This window comes from Molossus molossus, unplaced genomic scaffold, assembly GCF_014108415.1.
Source record: "Molossus molossus isolate mMolMol1 unplaced genomic scaffold, mMolMol1.p scaffold_m16_p_4, whole genome shotgun sequence".
Taxonomy (NCBI): Eukaryota; Metazoa; Chordata; class Mammalia; order Chiroptera; family Molossidae; genus Molossus; species Molossus molossus.
In genome coordinates, this window is record NW_023425377.1 from 40,045,068 (window position 1) to 40,063,309 (window position 18,242).

An 18,242-nucleotide genomic window follows, 5' to 3' on the forward strand; every position below is an offset into this window, starting at 1 on the left:
TACTGATGGACATTTGGACTGTTTCCAGATCTTAGCTATTGTAAATAGTGCTGCTATGAACATGGGGGTACATATATTCTTCCTGATTGGTGTTTCAGGCTTCTTAGGATATATTCCTAGAAGTGGGATCACTGGGTCAAATGGAAGTCCAATTTTTAATTTTTTGAAGTAACACCATATTGTTTTCCATAGTGGCTGCACCAGTCTGCATTCCCACCAGCAGTGTACTAGAGTCCCCTTTTCTCCACACCCTGGCCAACACTTGTTGTTTGATGATTTGTTGATGGTGGCCATTCTGGAAGGTGTGAGGTGATACCTCATTGTTGTTTTAATTTGCATCTCTCTGATGATTAGTGATGTTGAGCATTTCTTCATGTGTCTCTTAGCCATTTGTATGTCCTGTTTGAGGAGGTGTCTATTTAGTTCCTCTGCCCATTTTTAAATTGGGTTCTTTGTCTTCCTTTTGTTGAGTTGTATGAGCACTCTCTATATATTGGAAATTAATCCCTTATCTGATATATCATTGGCAATTAAAAATATGGAACGCTTCACGAATTTGCGTGTCATCCTTGCACAGGGACCATGCTAATCTTCTCTGTATCATTCCAATTTTAGTATATGTGCTGCTGAAGTGAGCACTATTTTTCTTTTTTTAAAAATTTTTTTCCTTTATTGATTTTAGAGAGAGAAGAAGTGAGAGGGAGAGAGAGATAGAAACATTGATGAGAGAGAACATCGATTGGGCGCCTCCTGCATGCTCCCCACTGGGGATTGGGCCCACAACCTGGGCATGTGTCCTAACTGGGAATCGAACCAGGGATCTCTTGGTGCATGGGTCAATGTTCAACCACTGAGCCACACTGGCCGGACCCAGCAGCCTATTTTTCAAGAAACTGGTAAATTAATACTAAAATTTTTATCAAAAAGCAACAGAATAAAATAGCCAAAACAATTTTGTAAAAGAACACAGTTGGCCCTGGCCGAGTAGCTCACTTGGTTGGAGCACTGATACACCAAGGTTGTTTATGGGTTAGATCCCCAGTCAGGGCATATACAAGAATCAACCAGTGAATGTATAAATAAGTGGAACAACAAATAAATCTCTCTCTCTCTCTCAAAATCAGTTTTTAAAAAAGCACACAGTTGGAGGACTCAAACAATATGATCTTAAGACTTACTATAAAGCTATAGCGGGGTTGGCAAACTATGGCACATGGGCCAAATCTAACCCACAGCCTGTTTTTGTAAGTCTTACCAGCTAAAAACAATATTTTAGATTTTTAAATGGTTGAAAAAAGAAACAAAGACACGTATGCAACAGGAATTATATGTAGCCCACTATTTACAGAAAAAGTTTGCTAACTCCTGAGTTACAGTATTCAAGACAATATGGTTATTAGTAAAAGGATAGACACATAGATCAATGGAACAGAATAGAGTCCAGAAATAGACTCACACATATATGTTCAATTGATTTTCAACAAAGGTATCAAGGTAATTAAATGGAAAAAGGATAGCCTTTTCGACTAATTGCACTAGATCAATTAGACAACCATATGCAAAAAAGAAAAAGAAAAAAAGGGGGGTGGGGAGAATCCCAACAATTCTCCATGGATCTCTCAAGTGTCTTCACACTAACTCTCCTTTTGTTCCAGACTGCCTTTTCAAGGATGTTTGTCCATGAAACAGTCTGGAGATAGTGTCTACCTCCAGTGCAAAGGGCAAGTTTGTTTGCTGGCCAGATAAAAATGATAATGTATTGTTCTGGGGCAAAGGTTGGGCAGGTTTGCTTGCAGTCTTTCATAAAAGATTGATGTTCCTTAAGCTTGGAGTTGCTGAGCTGTGATACAGACCCTTCGTGTGTACCTATTTAGACTTCATCTACCTGGGTCTTTTGGCATACCCCCTGTGAGACTTGGGGGACATGGGGAACCAATGCAAACATGAAGCTCACACCGCTTGCTGTGCTGTAATCAAGTTCTTTGTCTGTCTTAGGATTCTTATGTCTTTTGTCAGCATCCATTGAAATTGTGACAGAGCAACTTGTTAACTTGCAAGCAGGGTAAAATCTTAAATCCTTTATTGCTCTTGACAACCCATACCTGGCATCATATCCAAAAATTTACTTGAAATGAATCATAGAGCTAAATGGAAACCCTAAAATTATAATAAACTTCCAGAAGAAAACAGGCAATCTTTATGTCATTGTGTTAGACAAAGATTTGTTAAATAGGACCAAAACTCATGACTCATAAAAGAAAAAATAAATTGGATTTCATCAAAATAAAAATGTTTGCTCTTCAAAAACCACTTAGGATTGTTAGGGCAGTGAAACTATTCTGTATGTTACTATAACAGTGAATACATGTCATTATACATTTGTCAAAACCCATAGAATGTACACCAAGAGTGAACTCCAATGTAAACTATGGACTTCGGGTGATAATGATATGTGTAACAAAACATACCACTCTGGTGGGGGAAGTTGATAGTGGGGAGGCTGTGTGTGTACACACACATGCGTGTGTATGTGTGTGTGTGTAAACATGGAAACTGTACTTTCCACTCAATTTTGCTGTACTAAAATTGCTCTAAAAAATAAAGTCAATTATTTTTAAAAGGGCAAGAGACCTGAGTAATATTTCTCCAAAGAAGATATACAAATGGCCAAAAAGCATATGGAAGATGCTCAACATAATTAGTCCTTAGGGAAATACAAAACAAAACCACAATGAGATACCATTTTGTACTCATGAAGATGGCTATAATAAAAAAAGGGGAAAGTAATGTGTTAACAAGGATATGGAGAAACTGGAACCTTCATGCATTACCAGTGGGAATGCAGAATGGTGTAGACACTATGGAAAACAATCTGTAAGTTCCTCAGAAAGTTAAAATAGACCCAGCAATCCACTATATATCCAAGAACATTGAAAATATATGTCCACACAGGAGTTTGTATGTGAATATTCATAGCAGCATTATTTAAATGGCCAAAATGGCCCTGGCCAGTTTTTCTCAGTGGTTAGAGCATCGGCCCGTAGATCAGAGAGACCCGGGTTTGGTTCCCGCTAAGGGCACGTACCTCGGTTGCAGTTTGTCCTTGGCCCTGGTTGGGGTCATGTGGGTGGTAGCCAGTTGATGTGTCTCTCTCACATTGATGTTTCTCTCTCTTTCCTCCCGCTCTCCCTAGTGCTGTATCTGAAGATAAATGCAAAAATGTCCTCAGGTGAGGATAAAAAATAAATAAAATAGCCAAAATGTAGAAACAACCAAAATGGCCAGCAAATGATTAACAGATAAACAAAACAAGGTATATCCATACTATGGAATGTTTTTCAACCATAAAAGGAAATGAAGTATTGGCCCTGGTCAGATAGCTCAGTTGGTTAGAGCATCATCTCAATACACCAAGTTTGTAGGTTTGATCCCTGGTCAAGGCATATATATGAATCAAACAATGAAAGCATAATAAGTGAAATAACAAATTGTTGTCTCTCTCTCTCAAATAATTTTTTTTAAAAAAAGGAATGAGGCCTGGCTAGTGTGGCTCAGTGGATTGAGCATTGTCCCATGGACTGAGAAGTCCAGGTTCAATTTCTAGTTAGGGCACATGCCCTGGGGTTGCTGGCTCCATCCCCAGTAGGGGGCATGCCGGAGGCAGCTGATGGATGTATTTTTCTCACATCAAAGTTTCTATCTCTCTCTCTCTAAATAATCAATAAAAACATATTTTCAAAAAAGAAATGAGGTACTGACACATCCTATAACATGGGTAAACCTTGAAAACATTATATAAGTGAAAGAGCTAGTTACAAAAGACCACATATTGTATGATTCCTGTTATGTTAAATGTGCACAATAGGAAATCCATAGAGACAAAAAGTAGATTAGTTGTTGCCAGGGGCTGGAGGGAAAAGAAAGCAATTGTTAATGAATATGGGTTTTTTGGGGGGGATGATGAAAATGATCTCTATTTAATGTATTGATAGTTGGACAAATCTGTGAATACACTAAAGCAATTTAATTAAACACTTTAAACAAGTGAGTTTTATGGTTTGTTAATTGTATCTCAATAAAGATGTTTTAAAAAGATAAGGTAGGAAAACTGATTCTTGTCTATGGAAGTAAGTACTCTAAGAAAATCTGAATCATAGAAACAAATGAGAAACAAACTGGTCAGTAATTGGACTTGCCACAGGGTCCTGTAAAAGTAATACCAGAATTTTTAAACTACTTCACATTTTAAAATGTTTTCTGCTTTGCATGTTGAAAGTATGTCAATAATTTCATATTATTAAACTAAGAATACCTATTTTTGCACCTTTGGGTTCTTATAACCTACATGCATGTCTGAGTATGTTAGTATATAGGTACATGTATGCGTATATCCCATCACTGTCAACAATGATGCTGAATAAGCTAGTTGCTGGATGACCCCTTAGCTTTCTCACACCCTAGTGGCTGAGTTAGCCGTTTAGCTGCAGCTGCTGGTCACAGAGCCCAGGTTCCTATTTTGGGCCAGCCTCTCCACCTTACAATCCGGTGACAAAGAACTGTGTTCATTAAACCCTTATCAACATTACAGGTTTTTCAAAGTTTGGTCAGTCCCAGGTAGAATCAATTACCTCGGGCCTTTACTCTGAGTGTCTGGTGATGTGCCTGGGAATCTACTGTTTTAACAAGTCCCTCGGGAGATATGATCTGCACTCAATTTGGGAGGCCCAGCTCTGGGCGCCTATTCCTGATTGCTATGGAGAAGTTGAGTCTGTCTTTGGCTTCACAGCCCTGTCCACCTTCTCCCTGCTCTCCATAGTGAAAGTAACATGCCTCCCTTTTGTTAACCATATAAGATGTCCCTGAGCCTGGTATTGGGTCTGCAGGTACAGTCTACTCATAAGTCTGCTTGGTATTTCCATTCTGTATGGGGTTTCTGCCTGTGTGTGGGGGTGGGGCGGGGGCAAGGTGGCTAATGTCCCATTAGAAGCTGCAGAAGCAGCAGACAGCACCGTAGTTAGATCTGCCCCATGGCCTCACTCACAACATAGGACCAGCCCTGGATCCTGGAATCTAGGGCTGGCTCTGTACCCCACCCCACATTCTTATGGGGGATGATGGGAAAGTCTATTAGGTCAGTAATTTCTCAAGGCTGATGTTGGTGCAAGTGATTTCCCAGTAAATGTACTTGAATGCTTCCAGGGATGGGGAATTCACCATAAATAGCGAAGCTCTTCTGTCTCAGAGGGTCTGCTGTGTGACCCTAGAACAGCCAGCAGAGTCATGCCAGCTCACCTGCTCATCTCTGGACACATCCATTCTGGCTCTTTCCAACATCTTTTGGAAACATGTGTCCCTGTTCTGGTTAAAATCCTTCAGTGGCTCCCCATTCCTCTTAGGATGTAGACCACAGTCCCTGCCATGACCTGCTGTGCTTGTTGATCTCTGGGGCCTCACCTCCTCTGCTGCCCCCACTCTCAGACCCTGTCACACAGCGCTTGCTGTTCTCTTATCCGGCCAGGCTCTGTCTTGCCACGGCCTACTCCTCCTTATGTACTTGACTCCTGTTCATCTCAGCAATCCAGCATCGCTTCCTTGACCCCCAGGTCTGAATCGAGGCCGTTGCTTATTTATGCTCCTAGAACTCTGGGCCTCTTCCTCATGAAAATGTGTCAACGTTGAAAATTTTCACTTGAGCAGTTAGGTATTTCACTAGTGTCTGCCTCCCTCAATAGATGGTCAAGTTCATTAAACCAGGGCTCTGGGTTTGCTCTCACTGCATCCTCAGCACCTGGCAAAGGGCCTGGCAGGTGTTTAACTGGATGGATGACTCGCTCAAGGAAGGCGGGCCACACACAGCCTGGGTGGAGTGTGGGCCTCTGGGAATCCGACAGAACCGGAGCAGCCACACCTAACCGTCCTCAAAACTGAGGGAATTCGTCTGCGGGCCGGGTGCCCAGGGAGCCCTCGGGGCAAGGACACAGCGCAGCTCGGCTGGCACCCGGCAGCCGAATGAGAGAAAGGGGCGCGGGGTCTCTGTGCTTCAGGGCCTCCGGTTCCCTCCCGGTTCCCCACCGAGTCCACCGAGGACCGCCCCTGCGCCCTGGAGCCGCGGGCTGCGGAGATCTGAGGGCGGGGCCGGGCCGGTCAGGCCGCCGCGCCCGGCGAGGGCGCTCCAGGCCGGTCCTCCGGAGCAGTCGCGCGCCGCCCGGGCCCCTCTAGCCCCGGGAGGTGGCGCAGTGCGTGTCGGGAAGGCAGCGGGCGGGTCTGGCTCTTGGCGGCGAAGGGCGCCATGGTGGGTGGCGAGGCCGCTGCAGCGGTGGAGGAGCTGGTTTCTGGGGTACGTCAGGCAACCGACTTCGCCGAGCAGTTCCGCTCCTACTCGGAGAGCGAGAAGCAATGGAAGGCCCGCATGGAATTCATCCGGCGCCACTTGCCCGACTACCGCGACCCGCCTGACGGCGGCGGCCGCCTGGACCAGCTGCTGTCCCTCTCCATGGTCTGGGCCAACCACCTCTTCCTGGGCTGCAGGTGCGGACCCCTGCTGGCTGGCTGACCCTGTCCCTTGCCTTCCGACCCGCAGCCCTCGCGCGGGGCTGACCCCACCCCCATCCTCCAACCGCACTGGCCCGGCTACGTCTGATTCCCACCCTTAGCCAGCCCCTTGGAAAGATATTTATGATCTCTCTGTGCCTCGGTTTCGTTATTTGGAAAATGAGTTGAGATGCTTACAGTATTAAAGGGAGCAAAGCACTTAGTACAGGCTGCCATCTAGCAAGAACTCAGTACATGCTGGACTCTAAAATTGCCATTGTTATTTGTATTGCTAGTATTAGCTCAAACTATCACCTTTCCAGAGTGCATTTCAAGCCCATTAGCTCCTTTCACCCACAAGGCAAATTCGGAGATGGAAAGAGATCCCCAATTTGCATATGAAGAAGTTGAGAGAGGGGAGTGACATACCTAGGATTTTGCAGCTTCTGGCAGGATGTAATCTGTGGCCCTTAGCTTTATCTCCCCACACTGATCACTGCCTTTCCTCTTGTGAAAATAACATGCCTTGCATCCCCTTCCCCCAGCCATGAAGAAGGTGACACATCTTGAGGCTCCCACCTCCTTTTATTTTAGCTTTCCTGAAATTATATTAGGATAAAATGACTCAGCTTAGTCCGGTTTCTGTGCTCCTCCTTATGGTTGGCTGACTGGTCACATGGCCCCTCTAGCACCCAGCTACTTGATATTGCTTTCAGATGTTGGGGGCTATTAGAACAAGATTTGGGGAAGTAGTGCCAGTCACATCCATCCCTTTTCTCTGCCTTCTAGGTGCCCCTGGGAAATCCTGGTTAACAGGACCCAAGATTTGGCAAATGTCATAAAATTGGATAAATGAATAAATAATGTTATTTTCATTAGAACATTCCATGTGTTCAAAAACTAAAATGTTTTTGGCCCTCATTCCATATCCATGAATATGTACTGCCAGATGTACAGAGCCTCTATTTTTGTAAATCTTTTTTTGCTTGTTTGTTTTGTAAATCTGAAATACCTGCTCTGTTTGTATTCCTAGAGCCTTTTCTGTATCCCCAAGTGGAAGAACTGTTAACTAACCTGCTGCTGAACATGTATTGATTTCCCTTGTAGTATCAAATCAGTCCTCTGAGAATTGAGTTTACAGTCCCTTTACCTGCAGTTTTTTGTTAGCCCCAAAGTGACAAGTAATTTTCTCAAGGTTTTTAACCTTACTGCTTTTTATTGTGCAGTTACAACAAAGACCTTTTAGATAAGGTGATGGAAATGGCTGATGGGATTGAAATAGAAGACCTGCCACAGTTTACTACCAGAAGTGAATTAATGAAAAAGGTAAATAGGATTTCCAAGTGTATTTGAAATGGTATAGAGTTAATAGCTCCTGTGTTTATAGTAATGTATTATAGTTTTCTGAATGCTTGTTTACTAAGCCCTTTCATTTTTATTTCTCTGTAATTGGTATAAACCTTTTCATATCTAGATAACAATTCAGTATGATAAATCATGCATTGTTGGTGGAGTAACACAAACTCAGCGTTTTAATTCCTCCAGGAACATTATTTTGAGTTCTTTGTGTGATTTTTAAAGAAAATGTTGGCTAGCCCTGGCCAGTTTGGCTCAGCGGTTAGAGCGTCAGCCTGTGGTCCACAGAGACCCGGGTTCGGTTGCAGTGTCCCCGGCCCTGGTTGGGTCGTGTGGGTGGTAACCACTCGATGTGTCCCTTTTACATCGATGTTTCTCTCTCTCTCCCTCCCACTCTATCTGAACAAAAAAAATGGAAAAATGTCCTTGGGTGAGGACAAAAAAAAAAAAGAAGAAAATGTTGGCTAGAGTGTTACGAGTTTCACACTTATTAAAAAAATCGTGTTGGTTGCCCTGGTTGGTTTGGCTCAGCGGTTAGAGCATTGGCCATGGACCAGAGTCAAGGGTTTGATTCTGGTCTAGTGCACTTACCTCATTTGTTGTTTGGTCCTCAGCCCTGGTTGGAGTTGTACGGGAGCCAACCAGTTGATGTTTCTCTCTCTCTTAACCTCTACCTCCACTTTCCTCCCTCCCACTGTGCAGATGGATGGAAAAATAGCCTCAGGTGATGATTATTAAAAAAAAAAAAATCTTGTTGGTAATGTAACATTAACTCCTCCTTAACCCAACAGGTGAGGGTGTGACCAATCTTTGTCCTCTCTGACTCACTGATAGAAATGTAGATGGAGTAAAGTCCACACGTCATAATGTTCTCTGTTCTGCATAGCTTAATCTGATATGAGGCCATGGACTTTTTACATAGTGAGCTGTTACCTATAGAGCCTTGTTTCTGGATTCTGGGGCTGGGGCCATGGAGAGTACAGTTGTCCCTTGTTTATCACGGTTAATCGGTTCCAGACTCTAGTGGTTGCAGCTGGTGCTGAAGGATTCCAGGGGTGCTCAAATACATAGGCCTACAGTCCATACGTACAGTAATTTTAATTTAAATGTAATACAGGGGTGTATAATTGACTCAGACAACCGAGCGCACGCTGTATCATTTTCACTGTCTCGATCAACTTTTTAATGAATATATTTTTAAAAACCGTGATAGAGTGAAGCCGTGAAATTTGAAGTGCGAAGTGGCGAGAGACGACTGTATGGCAGAAAGCTCAGGTGATGTGGCTGGGCAACCCACCTGCTTCTCAGAATCCCCCCGAGACATTGCTTTTTCTCATTTGACTGGGTCTCCTAAAGTTTCTTTGTTACTTTACCCCAAGCCTCACTAAAGGAGACTAAGCTTCTTGAAGTGTTACCTAAAGTTTTAGTCTTTCTAACTCTAAAACCTAGTATAGGCATATCCCAGAGAAGGTGCTCAGAAAATACTTACAAATCGACCAAAGCAATAAAGTAAAAGGCTGCTGGCCTCCTTTTCAGTTCTGCCCTCAGAAGCAGGTAAGCCCTTGCCTCACCCCAGGTTGGGGCTTGTTTTGGAAGGCAGGACATATGAAGACGTTCCCTTTTGTGTGGGTAACCAGGAACTAAATCAAATCCTCAGCTGCCCAGAAAGTACTTCAGCCCCAAACAGCACACACCACTTTATTTCAGATAGTTTTCCTATAAAAGTATTTTTTATTTTTTAATCTGAACCTGGAATCAATAGCTTCAGGTTGGTGTTCAAGGGGCTATTTTGTTTTTAAAATCAGCTGTTAACAGGGGGCTACTGTTTTTAGCCTGGGAACCATGTGAATTCGGAATTTGTGACTGGATTCTCTCATGTAGTACTTTAAAATCTCTGGGCGGTAAATCCTTCAGTGTCCCAGAATGGTGAAGTTTCCTGGGGCTGACGGGGGGCAGCTGGATAGTTGCTGGCTGAGTGCACTACCTGAGGCAGGGGCAGGCAGAGAATAGGGTGAACATTTACTTCTTAACTGTTTGTGTCAAATTCTCTCCTTGGTTTTTGCTCCTAAGAGGTGTTCTGCCCTCCCTAAGATCTTTCACATCAATTTTCTGTTAGAGTATACTTCTTTCTCTTGTATGTAGCTATTACTTTCTAGTCATTCCAGGCTGTTAGAGATCATCACTTCATGATATTTGGGCTGCAGCCCCCAGGAGAGACTAAGGAGGTTTTGTAATTGATATGCATGTCCCTGACATTACCCATAGACCAGTGTGAAGTGTATGTGTGTGTGTTGGAGGGAAGGGTTTCTGTAAACTGTTATACATTGTAAAGGAGTCTTGAATTTCAAAAGTGTGGGGAGCCTTGCCCTGGTATGTACATTTTTGATGCTGTCATTGCATACTGTTGGCCTCTAGAAAATAGTTCTCAGGCATGAACCTGGCTGGCATCTTTGAAACCAGCTTTGCCATCAGACTAATCATTAGCACCTCACTACCTGGAAGCCTGCAGGGAGCCTATACTTCTATAGCAGTTTTGGATTACATGTGGTTCAACTTCCTTCAAATACAAGTTATGTTTTCTTAGTAACCAAGTTTAATTTTAGACTGTTGATGCCACTGAAAATGGAACTCAGTTGATCCTGGAAAGTGAGGTAGTTAGAGGGTATGTAGAGTAGCCAGTTGTTAAGACTCTTCCAGATCAGCCCATCCTGAGAACAAGTCATCTGATTTGTGTGCATGACAGACTTGTGTGGTGTTAAAGGCAGTCTCCTCTCCATTGAAGGCCACCTTGAGAGCCCATTGGAAAGAGCCAATGGGGACTTTGCACAGGTTCTTTTGTCTCTTGCCTGAGGTTTTTGCATGTTATAGAGGCTGGCAAACCTTAAGCGACATTGCTACCCCAGAGACAAAACAAAAACAAAAACAAAAAACCTTGACATTAAGCCATGTACCTGAAAATGTCTGTTGTAGTTCTGCCCACAATTGATCCTTACATCTAAAATTAGAGTTTAGTTGGTTTTAAAGCTAGCTAGCAAGTGGAAATGAATTGCCTGGCATTGTTGATATCTCAGGATTGGACAGTGAAGATGACTTAGAGACATAAGATCTTTATAGTAAGAATTTTAAAATTTTAAGATCTTTAAAGTATGGCTATTCTGCAGTTTTGAGACAAGTACATCTCTGCAGTCTGTCTAACTTTTTTTTTTTAATCCTCACCTGAGGACATTTTTGCATTTATCTTCAGATAGAGCGGGAGAGAGAGAGGAAGAGAGAGAGAGAAAAACATGGATGTGAGAGAGACATTGAGTGGTTGCCACCCACATGACCCCCAACTGAGGCATGTGCCCTTAGTGGGAACTGAACCCGGGATTCTCTGGTCGCGGGCTGACACTCTAACTGCCGAGCCAAACTGGCCAGGGCTGTCCAACTTTTTTTGTCTGACAAAAGAAATGAGTATTGGTCTCTTACTGGTGGTACTTGTCAGACAGTTGCAATTTATGATTTTTCTTTTGCAAGAGGGAGATTCAAACACAAATATATTAAGTGAACAGTCTCATTTATCTAACAGCCATCTCTAGGCACCTACCAGCAGCCTTTGTGGTTGACCAGCTTTACCCATTAATGAGCAATAATTAACAAATGAACAAAGCATACTCAGGAAGAGTGTCATTACTATGACTGTCAGATTTAATATTTCCAAGGCACTGTCTTGAGAAAGAGGAGTGATTGATGAGGAAGCTGTCATTATTGGCTCAAGGAAAGAATTTGTCGACTTAATTACTTGTCCATTTCCCCTGAAAACATTTTTATCCAAGAGGGAAAATGGCAGAATGGAAAGTGAAAGAGAAGTTAGAAAAACGAGTGTATCTGCATTTCAAGAGGTTCTTTTTTGTACATTATATCAAGTCTTGGGAAGCTGTAAGGTAATGGAGCAGTCACTCCCCTTGGTGGAAGGATATGATTCTAAGGTGGCAAATATTTGTATTTTTTATTTTGTTTTTTTTTTATCCTCACCCGAGGACATTTTTTCATTTTTTGTTCAGGTAGAGTGGGAGGGAGAGAGAGGAACAGAGAGAGAGAGAAACATCAATGTGAAAGGAACACATCGAGTGGCTGCCACCCGCACAACCGACCAGGGCCGGGGACAAACTGCAACCGAGGTACATGCCCTTAGCGGGAACTGAACCCCGGTCTCTCAGGACCGCAGGCTGACGCTCTAACCGCTGAGCCAAACCGGCCAGGGCAAATATTTGTATTTTTTAAAAATTGCAGCCTGTCAGATCAGTTAAATCAGGTTTATCTTGCATCACCAATATAAATGATCAGTGGAGCTGCCTTTTCCCCTTTATCCACCAGAAGCCAGAAAAGCTCTGTCTGACCCTACAGGCCAGTCTGTTGCCTGGTGTACAGGGTGAGTGAGTCACCTGCCAACACCTTGTGTAATAACCGTACTTGCAGCAGCCAAAACCAGCGGCATCTGTTATGCTGCTGTAGGTTTGGTTTATCTTATCAGAAATCTGAGAGACAGTTTAGGGAATAATCTCCTTCACCTTGGACTGAAGGTGGTTTGTTTAGGTGATTTTGCATTCTCTTAAAAGGAGAAAGACTTCTTATATTTTGGTTTTGCTGAGGAATTTTGCTGCTTTTACATTTCTCAAAAAGACTGAAGCAATAGGCTTAGCTAGGAAATAGGTCATACCGTGAAAACTCTGATTACTAAAAAGACTCTCAGATTGATTCATTCACACTGCTGAATGTTAAGGAAATCCATTCAAATACAAGGTGACAGCCAAAATAATTTCTTCACACCCTGCTTAAAAGTTGTATAAAGCCAAGTTTAAATGTACCAAAGGTGCTAGAGAGTACCCAGAAAGAATAACGGCTTCATTTTGCCACTATTTACAGTTTCTAATAGTGTGAAATCCAGAGGTACATAACCTTCACATCTCCTAAATATCCTGAATGTGAAATGTGAATTACTACCTAGATTCAGCTGATTATTTAGAACAATAAGTGTTTGTTTGATTCTGCTTTTAGAATCTTTTATTGCAAAGCATGCCAGGAAAAAAGTTATATTTTAAGTATTTCCATTATTACATTGAATTGTGAACATTTATAGATTATAGAAGACAAAAAAAATTAGGTTCTGGCTTCCAAATCGATGGTATGGTCAGAGTTCTGCTGAATTTTTTTTGTATGTAGTAAAATATTAATAATTTCTGAGTCTACTTACTATCTGGATAGTACATAAATATTGCATCGGTGCTGTGTTTTAATTTATGAATCTGATTCACTGGACTACATGGCTACATAACCTTTTCTCTCTCCCCTGCCCCAACAGCATCAAAGCTAAGGCAGAAGATTCATCACATTTTCATTATCAGCTACAGGCTAGAAAGGAGGCTGGGATGAATGTGACTTTGACCACAGAAGCTCTCTTAAGACTCCTGGTATTACCAACATGTAGGAAAGAAACAGTTGGAATGAAAGTGGCATTTTAGGAGGTCTCATTCTTCCAGTAGCTATCATTGTAAAAGTATGCATGGATATTTATGTATTTATAAATCATGCCTTTATTTTGTTTTTGAATATCAAACTTTTTGTTAAAATACATTTGTTTTTAATGTTGATGTAATAATGGCAGGTAATGGATTTTACACTTTGGATTTCTCAACAATGTACCTTTTTAAGTGTGATTCTGGTTTTATGGTCTCCCCTTCCCCCAACTGAAGCAAACCAAACCCATTATTTCCTATTCTATCTGAAGTTTACATCGTCCTTATTTTCCACTGCTACACACACTTATCTGTTTTAAAGAAATGAGAGAGATATTTAACAAAACAAGCTGAAGAACAAAATAGATCCAGAGACATAGAAGTAGGGAACAAACTGACAAACCTCAGAGGGAGGGAGGTGGGAAGAGATAAACCAATGGACACAGATAACAATGCTGTGAAGTGGGGGGGGGGGGGGGGCAGGGAGGAGGGTGTCAATGGGGGGGGGGAAAGGAGGGACATCTGTAATACTGTCAACAATAAAGAAGGAAAAAAAAGACATGAGAATGAGAATCAAACCATAGGCCTTAGGTATCCATGAGCTCATGGAAAGAGGCAGCCTACAAAAGAACATCTGACCTTATTTTAAAACTGACAAAAAATTCCAGTTTGGTTCAGGCAGCCAGTTGATCTGTAGATTCTCTAGGTCTCCTGACTACAGAGTAAAGCCCACATTTTCTTTTTTTGGAGGGAGCCTGAGGCTCATCTTCTACTAGACTTGAGCAATTGCTGAGCATAGCCCCTCAAGAAATTCTTTATTGCCAGGCTGGTGTGGCTCAGTGGTTGAGCATCAACCCCTGCACCAAGAGGTTCCCGGTTCAATTCCTGGTCAGGGCAAATGCCCAAGTTGTGGGCTCAGTCCCCAGTAAGGGGGTGTGGAGGCAGCTGATGGATGAAATGTCAATAATTCTATCTCCCTCTCCCTTCTCTCTCTCTAAAATCAATAAAAACATATCTGAAGGCACTATCCTACTAAATAAAAAGTGGTCAAATTATTTTTTTAAAAAATTATTGCAGTGCTGCCCTGCTCTGAAATTCTGGTAGTAATTTCACCCTTTTAGTTAATGTATCTGTTCTTTATCCTCTCTCTGTTCCTCTTTCCTACTTAGTATCCACCATTAAGTACTTATCTCCAGGCATAAATACTGAGAAAAGGACATCATTTAGTGGGCAGCAATGTAATAGCCAATCACAGCAGGATTCACTCACGCTGCTTGGTCGCGGGGATAGTGAATAAAACAGTGGATCCTGCCTTAGCTTAACAGGGTAAACCCAGGTACTTGAACAACCAGAAGTGCTAATGGAGAGAGCTGGCTGTGGGAGAATGGTGTCTGGGGGCAGAGAAGTGTGATGACTCCTGCCATGGCTCAGGGTTAAGGCCAGGCTGCACACTTTGGATGGGCCTCATCTCTGTGAAGCTTTAAGCTCTAATCTGTAGTGACCACTAAAGTTGACCAAGTCAGAGGAAACATGATCTCTGATCTATAACCTTGGACAAGCCACTTCTCTTCCCTAGCCTTGCTGAAAATGGAAATCACAGAATATCAACCACTAAGAGTTATGGCAAGGATTTACTGTTAAGAGGGTCAATCACTTGCTTAATGAGCCTTAGCCTCGTCCTCAAATGTAGCCTAGCCTCTTTCATTCTGATCATCTGTACAAATTTGTGAGGCTTAAAAAAACAAATTATAAAGTGGGAAAAATCAGTGTGATTACTCACTTTTATTTATTTATTTATTTATTTATCCTCACCCGAGGATATTTTTCCATTTTTTGTACAGATAGAGTGGGAGGGAGAGAGAGGAAGGGAGTGAGAGAGAGAGAAACATCGACGTGAAGGGACACATCGAGTGGCTGCCACCCACACGACCAACCAGGGCCGGGGACAAACTGCAACCGAAGTACGTGCCCTTAGCGGGAACCGAACCCAGGTCTCTCCGGACTGCAGGCCGACGCTCTAACCACTGAGCCAAACTGGCCAGGGCTGATTACTCACTTTTAAAATGCATTTTACATAGGCTTCTCATGATGGATTCTATTTTCTCTGTCAGATATGGTATCCCAATAAATTAATAATATCCTGTCAGGAATGTATCCATTGTATACAGCAAGCTTAAATTGTGAACTGACTGATACCCGCCCCTCATCTTCTTCAGTTTATTTTTGAAGACTTTTCTAGTTAGCCAAAATCAAATTTTCTAATGGGTTTTCATTTCCTCAGTTTAAGCAGCCTCTTTTTCTTCTCATCTTTTCTTTATAACCTCTATAGCTATCTTACCTGAAAAATTAACTAGTATTTTATCATTTTATTCTGTTTTTCTGGAATAGAAATCTAATTTTTTGCATTGCAGCACTCCTTGTGGTGTAGGTATAATGGTCTACTCTTAGCCTTTTTTTTTTCTCTTTTTCTTTATTGATTTTAGAGAGATGAAGGGAAAGGGAGAGAGAAACATTGATGAGAGAGAACATTGATTGGCCGCCTCCTGCATGCCCCACTCTGGGAATTTGGCCCACAACCTGGGCATGTGCCCTGACTGGGAATCAAACTGGCGACCTCTGGGTGCATGGGTTGATGCTCAACCACTGAGCCACACCAGCCAGGCCCACTTTTAGCTTTCAAACAGTTTGCACCAGATCTAAGCTACAAGATACTGGCCTCTTCATTTATACAAGGTTCTGCCCAAGATGGGTGAGGATCAAGTGAGATCTTAGGAAGGGACATGGTGAATATTACCTTCAAATAATGATTAGGAGAGGATCTTTTCTGTTAAAGACATATGCATTCTGAGAAGCACAAGAACAGTTTAGGGTGTTTAGTTAACAATGACACCCTTTCATGTTATCCAGAAAATTGCTTTTTGAAACATTTGTTAGAGTCTGTGGGCCCAGCTGACCAATCCTCTACCTTTGCAGGGGAAAGGTATCCATTTGGACCTGTGGCTTATCTATTCCATAGGCAGTGTGAGAGTGCCTCTATAACCACCTCTGATAACTTTGCTATCTGTGGTAGTAAATGGCCATGAAAATAATGTTGCATCTGAAATGAGATTTCTATTACCCTACATGTCAGGTAACTTAGTGTTTCCTAGCTGTCCAGCTCTAAATTCTCTGCTGAGTACCCTTTGTCTGGAAAGACTGTCAACTTCTAGGTCAGAGGTCTGTCATCTAGTCATTCATCATTTTAGGGCATCTTTTGATTCTGTAGGAATAAGAGGAAACACAAATCTTAAGAGGCAAAAGTTTTAGAACTTCAGTCATATGGAAATTGCTTCCTTCAACAAATACTGAGTGCACACTAAAAATTCTCTGCTCTCGAGGGCACACACAAAAATTCTTTGTGGGGAAACAGAATTTCACATGGCTAGCTTTTCATTAAAATAGAGTGCAAGCAATGCCTCTTTTTTATTTAAGCAAAAAACAAAAGAGTTCACGTTGTCCCTTTAAAGTCGTAACTCCCAGGGCTAGGGGTGGCAGGCAGTGTTGGCTGCCCTCTTTTTGGTTTGGGCTTTCTCACAATGCCAGCAGTAGGGGCAGAGTCCTTTGCATGTGTTCCTGTCAGACATGGAATGGGCTTGAAACCTTGACTAAGGACAAGAGGACCAGCTGAGGAGGTGGGGTAACATCTGAACAGATACCCTTGGAAATCAAATAGTAAAAATCGAGACTATAAGCTTCCATTAGAGTACATTCTTATCTGTTCCAGACCATGTGAACCAGAGCTTTTTTCTAACAGTGCTGTCAGAAAAGGGTGCCTCTTTAATACAACCCTGGTAATTGTAGCCCAAGTCTCATCTTTCTAGGAAAAGTAGGTTAATAAACCAAAAATATCCTTGACTGTGGTCCTCCAACCTATTTGCTTGAGAGGAAGATGCTGTTAGGGGCCCGAGGCAAGTCTTGGTACTCCCCTGGTTTAGTAATGGGAGGTCCACCTTGAACTGTGGGACTAAAGCCCTTACTTTGATGTGAATGCTAGCACCAAAATATCATTCTCTAAGGGCTTCATTTTCCTTTCCCTTTGACATTTTCTTCTATTAAGAATGTTTAACTGAGCCCTGGCCAGTTTTGCTCAGCGGTTAGAGTGTTGGCCTGCACATCAATGAATTGTGGGTTTGATCCTTTCAGTCAAGGGCATGTACCTCAGTTGCGATAGCCACTCGATGTGTCCCTTTCATGTCGACGTTTCTCTATCTCTTTCCCTCCCACTCACTCTATCTGAACAAAAATGGAAAAATGTTCTCAGGTGAGGATAAAAAAAAGTTTAACTGAACCTAGATGTGAACTAGTAGATGCCTCCTGAGTTATTTCACCTCAGGATAGGGATCTGCAAAGTGGGGATAATCCTACTTGAATCTTTGCTAGAGGATTCAGTGGAAAAAACGAATGTCTGTTAAAGTACCTGGCACTTAGTTAACTGTTTTATTCTTGTCCTACTTTCCCTTTGAGGCCAAGCTGGGAATATAGGAAATGTTCCAACCAACTTAAATCTACATGAAAAAAAAGAGCACCCACAGTCACCCCCACCGGACCAGGCTCCATCCCCAGGGCTGCAAAAGGGCATGCATTTTCCATTCAAGTTGTGGAGCAGAGCCTAACATGTAACCTGACATCCATTAGGGACTCAGTAGATATGTTGTCAATGAACAGCAGCAGGCACTGAACAATGCAGAGCCAATCAAATGTCAAGCTGTTCTGGAGAGTGGGGCAGAAGCATAACCGGAGGAAAGGGGTCAGCCTTGCCCTGAGCTTGTGTGTCCACTGAAGTTCTCCCCTAATACTGGGTGCCTTGGTACTCCTGCACCA

General features: G+C 42.5%; 1 protein-coding gene and 1 non-coding gene across 3 annotated transcripts in view; one reads left to right on the plus strand and one right to left on the minus strand.

Moving 5' to 3' along the window:
- Window positions 1-532: 532 nt before the first annotated feature.
- On the minus strand, window positions 533-639 carry LOC118616567. The gene has a single exon (XR_004956564.1). It is a non-coding gene; the product is annotated as a U6 spliceosomal RNA (small nuclear RNA).
- Window positions 640-6,250: 5,611 nt separating this feature from the next.
- Window positions 6,251-18,242, plus strand: part of CDKN2AIPNL (CDKN2A interacting protein N-terminal like) — a 29,264-nt gene continuing 17,272 nt past the window's right edge. The window contains exons 1-3 of one of the 2 annotated variants that reach the window (XM_036281628.1): window positions 6,251-6,528; window positions 7,758-7,857; window positions 13,229-13,732. In XM_036281628.1, the coding sequence (XP_036137521.1) occupies window positions 6,290-6,528; window positions 7,758-7,857; window positions 13,229-13,240 (351 nt within the window). In that variant the 5' untranslated portion in view covers window positions 6,251-6,289 and the 3' untranslated portion in view covers window positions 13,241-13,732. Of the gene's footprint in view, window positions 6,529-7,757; window positions 7,858-13,228; window positions 13,733-18,242 lie in introns of those variants that run through there. The other variant, XM_036281627.1, reaches the window with a different exon arrangement.